General features: G+C 46.8%; 1 protein-coding gene across 1 annotated transcript in view; it reads left to right on the forward strand.

The window, feature by feature from the left end:
• The window catches only part of GPR107 (G protein-coupled receptor 107), a 168,366-nt gene extending 160,139 nt beyond the window's left edge, over positions 1-8,227 (forward strand). The window contains exon 18 of the mRNA XM_082264241.1: positions 7,583-8,227. Coding sequence (XP_082120367.1) covers positions 7,583-7,679 — 97 coding nt within the window. The 3' untranslated portion in view covers positions 7,680-8,227. The remainder of the gene's footprint in view (positions 1-7,582) is intronic.
• Positions 8,228-13,104: the final 4,877 nt, after the last annotated feature.

Raw genomic sequence — 13,104 nt, forward strand, 5'->3', positions numbered from 1 at the left:
ATGCATGTATGTCCTCAGGTCACGCCGGCCGCCATGTTTTTGGAGTCTTATGTCTCTTCTATGGGGGCGGCCATGTTTTGTGAGCCCAGCTACCTCGTGGAGGGCTGGGAACGCCGGAAGGCGTACACAGGGGGCGGAGCCACGCCTTCTGCCCGGGAAAAAGCAAACAGCTCCTTCCAGTCTGTGTAAGACAGACGCTGACTGCAGTTTGTTGGAAACTGCACTGCATCGGTTGGTGAGCCTTGGGGGTCCCTCTCTCTCTCTCTGGGATCGAGAAGCAGGTACTCTGAGGGGCGCTATTGCGCTAGGGGGAGACACATAAAAAAAAAAAAATTAAAAAAAAATAAAGAGGTATTTTTTATTTAAAAAAAAAAAGTTTTTTTGTGTTTTCTGGCAAAGGTGTTCTGAATTAACATGGACCCTGCCACTCATGTATCTCTTCCGGATCCCCTCGAGGGGTCTGCGGGATCCTCCAGCACCCCACTGACGATTATATCATTGTCCGCTATTATGGAAGCTTGTGTCCCGGGTGGAAGTGGCTTGTCAGGGACTAACCCACCGGCGCGATTCTTCCCTTCCAATATCCGACTATCCTCAGATCGTTTAGAAGATCTGCGGAGAGCAGTCACAGATCTACTACAACAAGGAGTGGTAGTCCACGTTCCTTGGACAGAACGGTTTCAAGGGTTTTATTCAAACCTGTTTACAATACCCAGGAAAGAGGGCAAAGTGCGTCCAATTCTGGACTTAAGAGCACTCAATTCTTTCGTCAACATAAGAAGATTCAGAATGGAGTCCATTCGCACGGTAGCAGCCTTCCTGCATCCAGGGGATGTCCTAGCGTCCATAGACATCAAGGACGCCTATCTTCACATTCCCATTTTCGCAGGACATCAGCGTTTTCTACGCTTTTCCGTAGAGGAGAACCACTATCAGTTTGTGGCTTTACCTTTCGGTCTCGCCACGGCTCCGCGGGTCTTCACAAAGGTGTTGGCCCCAATGTTGGCACTTCTGCGCCAAAGAGGTATATCGATTCTAGGTTACCTAGACGATCTTCTGCTTCATGCAGAGTCTCCTCAGACCTTGCTACAAAACATAGAAATTACTATGATTTCTTTACAGGAATTCGGGTGGCTGGTGAACCAGCAAAAGTCATTTCTGGTTCCCACCCAGAGGCTCGAATATCTGGGTCTAATTCTAGACACAGTCAGGACAAGAGTTTTCCTTCCGGTAGGGAAACTCCGAAAGATTCAATCAGCAGTCCAGTTGTTACTGTCCAACAGCGGGTCTTCCCTTCGGACTTGCATGAGGGTTCTGGGGTTGATGGTGGCTTCATTCGAAGCAGTCCCATTTGCCCAGTCCCATACCCGAATTCTTCAGCAAGAGATTCTTCTCAGATGGAATCGGAATCCGGAATCCCTGGACAATCAGATACGATTGAGCAAACAGACCAGAGAGTCTCTGGTTTGGTGGCTTCGGTCTCCAATGCTCAGCCAGGGAAAGTCATTTCTGCCAATATATTGGATGATAGTGACCACGGATGCCAGTCTATCCGGATGGGGAGGAATTCTTGGTCAGTTATCTGTCCAGGGACTTTGGTCCCCGGAAGAATCCAGGTTACCGATAAATGTATTGGAACTGAGAGCGATCAGACTTTGTCTGATTCACTGGACCGAGCAGCTCCAGGGCAGCCCGGTTCGGATCCAGTCGGACAATGCCACGGCCGTGGCTTATGTCAATCACCAGGGGGGCACCAAGAGTGTCCGAGCGGCCAAAGAAGTGGCTTGCATTCTTCGCTGGGCGGAACGATTTGTTCCAGCAATCTCTGCGGTGTTCATTCCGGGGGTGGAGAATTGGCAGGCAGATTATCTCAGCCGTCAGACCCTGGATCAGGGGGAATGGTCCCTTCATCCAGACGTTTTCCACCAGTTGTGCCTACGGTGGGGCACCCCGGATGTGGATCTGTTGGCATCACGATTCAACAGGAAAGTTCAGAGATTCGTGGCTCGCTCCCGCGATCCTCTAGCAGAAACCGCAGACGCACTGATCGCCCCGTGGGGGCAATACCAGCTAATATATGCCTTCCCTCCTCTCGCGTTACTGCCAAGACTTCTTCGCAGGATAGAGGAGGAAGGAATCCCAGTAATCCTGGTAGCTCCGGACTGGCCTCGTCGAGCTTGGTACGCCGACATGGTCAGACTGGTGGCGGACGTCCCATGGAGACTTCCTCTCAGGGAGGATCTACTGTCTCAGGGACCGATCTTCCATCCTGCTTTACGATCGCTGGCCTTAACGGCCTGGCTATTGAGACCCAGGTGCTGAAGGACAAAGGTTTGTCAGTTTCAGTTATTCCTACTCTAGTTGAAGCAAGGAAAGCGACTTCCAGAAAGATTTATCATCGCACATGGAAGTCCTACATTGCATGGTGTGAACCTTTGGGGTTCCGTCCTCGGTCTTATTCGATTAGTCGAATATTGGCTTTTCTGCAACAAGGGGTTGAGCAGAAACTGGCCTTGAGTACTATCAAGGGTCAGGTCTCAGCATTAGCCATCTTCTTTCAGAAGCCTTTGGCTACTCATTCCTTGGTGCGGAATTTCATCCAGGGGGTGCGACATCTGGCTCCGCCAGTGCACGCGCCGTTACCCCCCTGGGATCTTAATTTAGTGTTGTCGGTTCTTCAGAAACCTCCCTTTGAAGATATTAGGGAGATTCCTCTACCCACGTTGTCCCAGAAGGTGGCCTTCTTGGTGGCTACTACTTCTGCACGCAGGGTGTCAGAACTGGCCGCATTATCTTGTCGTTCACCATATCTGGTGGTTCATAGAGATAAGGTGGTTCTTCGTCCGAATCCATCCTTCCTACCAAAAGTGGTTTCAGAATTTCATCTGAATGAAGAAATTGTATTACCTTCCCTGTGTCCTAAGCCCAGTCATCCTCGGGAGTTTGCTTTACACTCCTTGGATGTGGTCCGGGCAATCAGGGTATACTTGAAAACGACAGACTCGTTTCACAAGACGGATTCACTTTTTGTGATCCCAGATGGACCCAAAAAGGGGTTGCCTGCATCTGCCGCGACCATTTCCAGATGGATCAGACAGACGGTAGTGCAGGCTTATTCTATTAAGGGTCGGGAGCCCCCGTTCCCTGTTAAGGCGCACTCCACTCGGGCACTTAGTGCGTCATGGGCCTTTCGCCATCAGGCGTCAGTGGTCCAGGTGTGCAAGGCGGCTACCTGGTCGTCGGTGCATACCTTTTCTAAACATTATAAAGTTGATGTAACGGCATCGTCTGATGCCTCGTTTGGCCGCAAGGTTTTGCAGGCCACAATTTGAGGAGACCAGTGGTCTACCTCGAGGGTTTTTTCCGTTGGAAAATTTTTCTTTAGTCTCATTCTTTGTTTATAATGAGCCTTTAAAGCTTCTAGTTTGGCACCGGTTGGGCCTTCTAGATTGGATTTGATTTTGTCAATCCCACCCCTCATTTGTGGCACTGCTTCTGGATGTCCCAGCTCTTGAGAATCAAGAAGACTACGTCTGTCAATGAGCGATAGAGAAAAATGGTTTTTTGTAAGAACTTACCGTAAAATCCTTTTCTCTTAAGCTCATTGACAGACGTAGTACCCGCCCCTCTATCATTGATTTGGGTTGGGTTAAATTCTCTGTACTGCTTTAAACAGAACTGATTCCCTGTAGCAGAGAGAGGGAGGATATACCCTCAGGGACTGCCCCTAAGGTGGAGCCAGAACGTTTTGTCTTTCTGCCTAGTCCTACTCCTGCGGAGACAACATAACCCAGCTCTTGAGAATCAAGAAGACTACGTCTGTCAATGAGCTTAAGAGAAAAGGATTTTACGGTAAGTTCTTACAAAAATCCATTTTTTTTATCTTAATGCTTAAGATAAATAACCTTCTGACTTTACAACTCCTTTAATGCATACTATGCATGAAGATAAAAAGCCTTCTGTGTGCAGCAGCCCCCCTATTACTCACCTGAGCCCCCTCTCTCCCCAGCGATGTCCACAAGTGCCTTAGCCATTCGGGACTCTCTCTCCTGATTGGCTGAGACACAGCAGCTGCACCATTAGCTCCCGCCGCTGTCAATCAAACTCAGCCAATCAGGAGACAGAGGGGCAGGGCTGAAGGATCGCTTTGTATCTGAATGGATACACGGAGCAGCGTCTTGGCTCGGGTGCCCCCATAGCAAACTGCTTGCTGTGGGGGCACTTGGCAGGTGGGAGAGGCCAGGATACCCAAGGCTCTGTTCAGGCCTTTTGTCCCATATATCCTACTGCTTAATCCCAACTCCAGACCATGCCCTCATCAGTCAAGGCTCTCTTTCCCTACAGGGGTCAAGAGGCCTTCATTTTGTCTAGAATGAATAAGGGGTGTACTCCCCTGAATTGAACAAGTGTGTCTCTGGACCCCACCTGGATTATATTCATAAGATTTGGTTGTAATTGCAATGTAGCTTCTATTTTGTCTCTATACCATCAGACCCCTTGTGGGTAAACCTATCATTTTTTGGAAAATGAAATTAAAGCATTAAAAAAAAAAAAAAATAGCCATCTGGGCAGCTGCTTGTTTAGATCCCACAAATCTTTCATAGGCTTTTGTGATGAAGGAAGTCCTGTTGTCTCCAACAGATGAAGGAGAGTTTTCCATCGGAATCCGTTCTCCTTCACTGTATGTGTCTGTTTTTTGTCCACCGGGTCAGATGTCCTAGTTTAGGCAGCCCAGGCTAACAACACCCCCCCCCCCCCCCCCACCAACAATCCCTTTTGCATCATATGTGCCTGGTTTTCTGCAGTCCCCTGTTTCTGAGGGATTCTGTGTGTGTATACAATGGCTACAGACCAAGTCTCCTCTTAGGACTTAGTGATTTTCTTTGTGTTTACTCCTTCTCTGTATTCTGTGAGCACAAATTATTACAGTGACGCGGAATTGGTTTTGTGGGTAGCATGCTGATAAAGTAGTAGTCATGTTTGTGGCAGCCAAGGAACGTCTAGCTCTCTTTGACTTGTGTGCAGACCAGGGCCGCTGATAGGGGGGGGACCACCAGTCCTCCTGTAGGGGGCCTGGGCACAGAGGTGGGCCCAACAGCACAGATAATTGGTGCGGTCGGGTAGAGGGGCAATTACAGAAGGAAGTCCTGTGTGGCTCTCTGCAGCAGCTGAAAGCCAGTTTCTCCCCTTTCAGCTGGTGCTGAGTGACCTTGTCCCTGTACCGAAATAATTAAATAAAAACAAATACGCTCGGGTATATCCAACAAAAAAATCTTTGGATGAGAAAATAAAAATTATCAGTTCAGGATTAAAATATATATATATTAATGGGAAGTCCATATAAAACTAAAGTCCAGTGATGCAGTAGGCGGTGACACCTACACCGAGCAGCTCTTCTCAGAAGTAAGGAAAAACTCTGGGAGGAATATAAGAAACACAGAAAAGCGCTCTAAGTGTAGACTGATTTAATAAAGCATTTAAACGTGATAGTAACAACTCACAAGAGCCAAAGATAATCAGGCTTGCAACAAGGCTCAAACGATACTCCTCCTGGTGATGCTGTCCATCCACTCGAGGTATGCGTCCGGGATACTCAGTCCGTCACGGGAAGAAAAACGCCAGCTAACTCCTGTGAACTTCCAGGTCCCGGGCAAAGCCGTGATGGGAGGTGGAGTGATGCGTGTGGCATCACCGGGGAGCTGGTTCAACACGACGCGTTTCTGAGCATGCGCCAAGTCCCGAATGGGCATGCGTGCTTTTTCATCAGGTGTGAGTTGTTACTATCACTCTTAAATGCTTTATTAAATCAGTCTACACTTAGAGCACTTTTCTGTGTCCCTGCACTGGATCCCCGCATTAACACAAGCAAAGTTGGTGCAGGGATCTCTAAAAGCCCCCCCCCAATATACAGATTAGCGCTGATCTTAATGCTGGCTGTACACACAGAAACTGGGGCGATTCCTGCTGAATTCCATTAGGTGTATATCAGGCTTTAGTCAGAAGGAACAGCAAAACACAGTTGAGGTCATCTTTATGCTCTAACTTCTGTATGTTAAGTCAGCCATGCCAAAAGTACATGCAAAGTAGTGGAGATCTAATTGGCTCAGTGTGCAGCCTCTCCTCCCGCCAGTCTTCAGTGCTGCTATATATATATATATATATATATATATATATATATATATATATATATATATATATATATATATATATATATATATATATATATATATATATATTAGGGCTGAACGATAGTCGATGTGATATCGACTATCGTTCTGCGGGCGTGGGCGATATTAATATCGCCGAAGACATGATATTTACCATTAGGCAGGGAGAAGTCGGGACTCGGGGGGGAGGAGGAGGACTCACAGTGCTGGCAGCCGTCCCACACGTTCAGCGGTGAGCAGCGCGCCGTGAGCAGCTGCACAGCTAACCAATCACGCGTGCCTGCACACCTGATTGGTTCCCTGTGCCGCTACTCACGTGATTGGTTTGCTGTGCCGCGCTCACCGCTCGGTCAAGAGAACTAGCTCCAGGGCAGCAGAGGGAACGTGTGGGACAGATGTCATGTCGGGCTGTGTTCCTCTACCTCCTACCACAACTGGGAGTCCCGACTCTGCCTAATCCGTCTTCTGCATTCCACCCAGAGAAATATCGCGATATATATATTTGAAAACGAAATATCGCAATGTTCTTTTTTTCCCAATATCGTGCAGCCCTATTTTATATATTTATATATATATATATATATATATATATATATATATATATATATATATATATATATATAGTTCATCTGAACTCCGATTCTGGGACTCAGCAATTTTTGTGATTACACTTGTGTTGTGATTATATATAATAAGTGCCATAAATGCATATGGGGGTAAGTGCAAAAGGTCCCCTAAGACACAGGTGTCACACAAGGCCTGCGGGCTGAATTCGGCCCCCCAGGCCATTTCATGTGGCCCTTGTACCTGCAGCTGTGGCACCCCCCTTGTCTCTGCCCCCACCTTGTCTCTGTAGCCAGCAGCAGAGAGGACAGAACTCCTTTACCAGACCCTGCACTCCTCTGTGCAGCTGCAGAAAGGCTCGTCTTTGCCCCACCCCTTTTCTCAGCAATTCACGGCAGAGAGGAGGGCAGAACTCCTCCTACAGATCCTGCACCTCTCTGTGCAGCCGCAACACCACCTTGCCTTTGTCTCCCCTGGTCTCAGCAGACTCTGGAAGCCTACTCCAGCCCTCCTCTGGTTCTCCAGACCCTGCACTTCCTCCCAGATCCACCCGCATCTTTTTCTTGGCAGCAGCACAAGGTAAGGGGTTGCATTGTGATGTAAGGAAGGGTGGGTGACTCTTGACTTCTGATGGGGGGGGTCTTGACATCTCTTGTAAGGGGGCGTGGGGTGCTCTGGACATCTAATCCTACAGATATGACTGTCCATTTGAGGGCAACCATAATGCTGATGCGGCCCGCGAATAAATTGAGTTTGACACCCCGGCCCTAAGAGGTTTAGCCAGTACTTAGTCAGTAGTAGATATTTTCATATTGAACACTAAGTGAGTTTTCTATTTCCCTTTCTTACAGAGTTACAACCACGGGAGCCACGGAGGGTGTAAAGAAAGTGAAAAAGGTGGTCAATGGCTCTTCAGATCCTCGTTCCGAGTGGGAAAACTCTGCGTGAAAGGACACACTGACCAAGTGGCTTTTAATTTATTACCAATTCTACTACTCCATGCAAAACAAGCGGGTGAGGGAGGAACCAAGCCTCCATCCCACTTATCACACACACCATATCCTCCCTGTGCAGACACAGAATGGACCTGACCAACAGTAATGGTCAAACAGCACCTCTGAACACTCTCCGCCACGAGGAATTGTCTCCGAAAGGCACACATCCAATACCCTGGATGTTAGGACTCAGCAAATACTTTTCTGATGTTTTAAAATTCCTATTTTTGTTTAAACAAGGAACTAAATTTATTCACGTAGCACCCAATCAGGTTTGTACGTCATATTCCAAGTAATACGTAACCCAGCGAATGGTATCAATTATTTTCCTACGCTATTTGTTGACTGTGCAGCGAGGGCACTCAGTTGCAAATTGCTACTTAAATCGCAGAACTTATTTTTTTTTTGGCTGCGACATGATTTTCTTTTTCCCTGACACTTTTAGGTCAGCTCCATATCTATGCCTCAGTTAGTGAAATAATAAAATTTTGTGTAAATATATATTTTTGTTTTGTAGGAGAAGATATAATGGATTTATGAAACTTAACAGGGAAATTGTGTTTTAACAGATATTAGATACAGCAGAAGCTGCAGTGTAAAGTGCTTTTAGATGCCATGGTTGCCCCTTTCAGTTCCATGCTGGCAATGGCATATTTAAGAGAACCAGTCATGATTGGGCTCATGCATTAATAAGAATGTCCAACAATAGAAAATTGTGTGCTGTCTTATAAAAAGTTTTTACTTGCCTTTCAATCTGTTTTTTTTATTAATCTGTAGCTTGACAGTCAGCACTCCCATTGTGATCTGTATTGCACATCTCCAAGCTATAGCTGACGAGTGCTAAAAAGACTTCAAAGAAGTTGCCGAAACCAAACTGAAATCTGCAAAATTAGGGAACAAATCGAAATTGAAAAAAATAAAAAAATCGAAAAAAAATAAAAATAAGATGGCATGGTTATGTTTGATTCTTACATAAGCCCATTCATGGTTCTCCTTCATGTGTTTATTTCAGCCACACTGAATGGATGATCCTGTTTTTTGGACTAAAACAATATTCTGGTGAATAATGCACAGTGGCTAAGTGGTTGTACTTTTGCCTAGCACTAGGGTTGTTGGTTTCGACTCCCAACCACAACCTGGAGTTTGCATGGAGTGGACTAAAACAATAGTCTGGTGAATAATGCACAATGGCTAAGTGTTTAGTACTTCTGCCTAACACTAGAGTCGTTGGTTAGACTCCCAACCACAACCTGGAGTTTGCATGAAGTGGACCAAAACAATAGTCTGGTGAATAATGCACAGCGGCTAAGTGGTTAGTACTTCTGCCTAGCACTAGTGTTGTTGGTTCGACTACCAAGCACGACCTGGAGTTTGCATTGAGTGGACTAAAACAATATTCTGGTGAATAATGCACAGTGGCTAAGTAGTTAGTACTTCTGCCTAGCACTAGGGTTGTTGGTTCGACTCCCTACCACGACCTGGAGTTTGCATGGAGTGGACTAAAACAATATTCTGGTGAATAATGCACAGTGGCTAAGTGGTTAGTACTTCTGCCTAGCACTAGGGTTGTTGGTTCGACTCCCTACCACGACCTGTAGTTTGCATGTTCTCCCTTTGCCGGCATGGATTCCTCCGGTTTCCTCTCACACTCCAAAGACATACTGGTAGGTTAATTGGCTCCTTTCTAAATTGGCCCTGGTATGTATATGTGTAAATGTGAGATTGTAAGCTCCTTGGGGGCAGGGACTGATGTGGATGTACAATATATATGTGAAGCGCTGTGTAAAATTACCTGTAATTGATACTTAAACATTGCAGAGATCCAAACAGCAAAAAAAATTCAATTTTGGGTGCCCCTCCCCCTGCCCACACTCCTATAATAAAGGTCTAATGTTCATTTAGTCTAGGGGGGGATATAACGGAGATTGCTATTGTCACACAATGGGTGGGCTCGGGGCGCAGTGCTCTACGCCCCGCTCCCATCCTTTTTTGAAGCCTATTAGAGCCTTTTGGCTCTAATCGCATGCTTAAAAAAAAAAAAAAACCCCTATTGGAATCCATGCGTCCCGCGCCCTGCATGTAGATTTGGGGGTTGGATGGATGGGGGGGGGGGGCAGCTGCCCCTGAGTATAAGATGATTGTTATTTTAATTTAAAATATATATATGACTTTAGTAACACTTTAAGAATTTAGCTTCCCAAAATGCCTACTTTCTGCTACTTGTGACAGATATACAGTTTAAAACATAACCCCCCACCTTCTGACGAATCTGATATTGTAAGACCAAACCGTAAAATGATAAACATGCTAAACAGTATTTATAACCCATTTTCCTCCATTGTTGCTGTACCGGCCTTTAAATTGTGAACAATGTCCCCTGGAAAATGATCAAAATTTTTCCCCTTTTGGTCAGTAGCCGTCTACAGTGAAAATAAAATGCTCAATATTCAGTTCCAGCGCTTGGCAGAATGTTGGGCACAAAGCATCCTTCAAAAGCCTGAGCTAAATATATGTAATGTATAATCAAGTCATATATTATTAGCAATCATGTCCTAAATTGTTTCATTCATCCAGAAAGGTGTAAGAAAAAAAATTGATTGGTTATAAGCTGGGTGTTCTCTGCCCCCCAGTTTCAGTTTGAGTGTTGCCTTGAGGGAAGGTAATAATTATGTGACTCAAAAAGAGAAGGAAACTTAATTCACCTTTTAATGGGTACCTGTTTGTTTATATAAGGTGTTCCATTCTAATGGCAGGCTGGTAGCCAAGAACCCTGATATCTGACAACCAGCCAGTAATCCCAGGATGGAATAGCAGGTATCCAAGCCTGTAATGATTTCTCTGGCTCCTATGGGACAGTTCAACTGCAGTGGCGGCTGGTGCTTCATGGGCCGGGGGGGGGGGGGGTAGATGGGCCACACCATACCCCTGGACCACACCAGCCCGCACACCCATCGCCGGCTCACTCACCCCTCACCCTGGATATGTGGACAGGCAGCAGCAGGAGCAGCGGAGGTGGCTTCCCTCTCAGTCTTCTGCGTCTTCTCCCTCCTCCTCCTTGGCCAATGGCATGGCTTCTCCTTTCGGCCAATCGGGAAACTGGTCTCAGGACCTGCTTCCTAATTGGCCAGGAGGAGGATCCATTTGACAATAGCGAATATTCATTCGCTATTGTCACACAACTGGGTGGGCCCCCCACCCCACCCAATGGCATGGCTTCTCCTTTCGGCCAATCGGGAAACTGGTCTCAGGACCTGCTTCCTAATTGGCCATGAGGAGGATACATTTGACAATAGCGAATATTCATTCGCTATTGTCACACAACTGGGTGGGCCCACCACCCCACCCCACCCAATGGCATGGCTTCTCCTTTCGGCCAATTGGGAAACTGGTCTCAGGACCCAATTCCTGTTTCGCCAGGAGGAGGATCCCTGTGACAATAGCGAATATTCATTCACTATTGTCACACAACTGGGTGGGCTCGGGGCGCAGTACTCTGCGCCCCAAGCCCACCCTTTTTTTAAGCCTATTAGAGCCTCTTTCTCCAATCACGTGCTTAAAAAAAAAAAAAAACTCCTTGGAATCCATGCGTCCGGTGCCCTGCATGTAGATTAGGGGGCTCCCAATGGACAGGCCGCCACGGTTCAACTGACTGACCTCTAATTATATAGCAGATTTTGGCACTACTGGTGCCATGCTGCTTAGTGGGGAGGGGGAGCATAGGTCATCCCTAAAGTGGACCTAGCATCACATTTTTTTTTTATAATGTTAAATGCATATTTGCTAAATGTGTATGTGTAACCCTTACAGGTATTTATTGTCCATCACAGTACTCCCTCTGGCAATGCCTTTATCTCCAGGAAGCCAGTGCCATCTTTGTTCCGATATCACTCAGGGTAAGCGTCAACTACACTGAGTGAAGTAGCAGCTCAGAGATGGCAAATCCTGGTGCCTGTGTAGTTCTTGTCTGTTCCTGCTGCAGCTTCTGATCTTTTTTTCTTGCTACAAAATTTACAAATGTTTTAGCTTCATTTTTGGGGGAGAGAAAATGCTTTCTCCTGCTTGCAGCAAACCTCGGCCTACTCAGCAAACTGCAGGTCAAAGACTGTTTTTTTAATGATGAAAGGTACAGCTTTTTTTTTTTTTTTTTTTTTTTTTATTATGTTGCTGTGTGTTATGACATGTCAGGAATGTATTCAAGAAGATTTTTAAAGTTACTGAAAGGTCCACTTTAATGAACAGACCTACTTCAAATTAGGCTCTTGTCTTCAATCACCAGAGATTCCCTTACGAGTTAGTGACCTGTCATCATAGGGCAGTGATGGCTAACCTTGGCACCCCAGTTGTTTTGGAACTACATTTCCCAAGATGCTCAACTACACTGCAGAGTGCATGAGCATCGAAATGTAGTCCCAAAACATCTGGGGTGCCAAGGTTCACCATCACTGCCCTAGTCCATACCAGACAAGGACTCTAGAGATTACCTGTAAAAGAAAAGGCCTTTCCAAGGGCCGTTTGATATGCTGCCTCTTTTCTATCATTCGGCCAATGCAGGCATTTGACCAGATGGATATTTCAGGAGGAACCACTGCATGTGATAGGGCAAACAGGTATTTGATCGATCCATCCATCCAGTGAAATACTTGCAGTGACCTTGGAGAAGTAAAGAGGCAGCATATTAAACAGGCCACTAGAAAAGTAATTACAGTGTTTCCCCGAAAATAAGCCCTAGTCAAGTCCTTGTAAAATGATATATTCAGTTTTTGTAAAAACATTATATGATGTCCAGTGTGTCTCCTTTTGTAACTTTATTGTCAAAAATACTTTATGTATGGACCCGCTGGGTGCTCACGTGACCTGCCGGAGATCTTTTCTTCTCCTCCCAAATTACATCAGCAGCCCCTCCCTCTGCAGTGCTCGGAGCGGGGCTGATATCAGCGGGTATCTCGGGGCCTTCCCTCGGCAGTGCTCAGAGCAGGGCTGATGTCAGCGGGTATCTCGGGCCTTCCCTCATAAGTGCGTGGCTGATGTCAGCGGGTATCTCTGGCTTTTCCTCAGCAATGCTCGGAGCCGGGCTGATGTCAGTGGGTATCTCTGGCTTTCCCTCAACAGTGCTCGAAGCCGGGCTGATGTCAGCGAGTCTCTCGGGCCTTCCCTCAGCAGTGCTCAGAGTGGGGCTGGTGTCAGCGGGTATCTCGGGCCTTCCCTCAGCAGTGTTCGGAGCGGGGCTGATGTCAGCGGGTATCTCGGGCCTTCCCTCAGCAGTGTTCGGAGTGGGGCTGATGTCAGCGGGTATCTCGGGCCTTCCCTCAGCAGTGTTCGGAGCGGGGCTGATGTCAGCGGGTATCTCGGGCCTTCCCTCAGCAGTGTTCGGAGCGGGG

The sequence above is a fragment of the Pelophylax lessonae genome (assembly GCF_965119305.1).
Source record: "Pelophylax lessonae genome assembly, chromosome: 7".
Classification (NCBI taxonomy): Eukaryota; Metazoa; Chordata; class Amphibia; order Anura; family Ranidae; genus Pelophylax; species Pelophylax lessonae.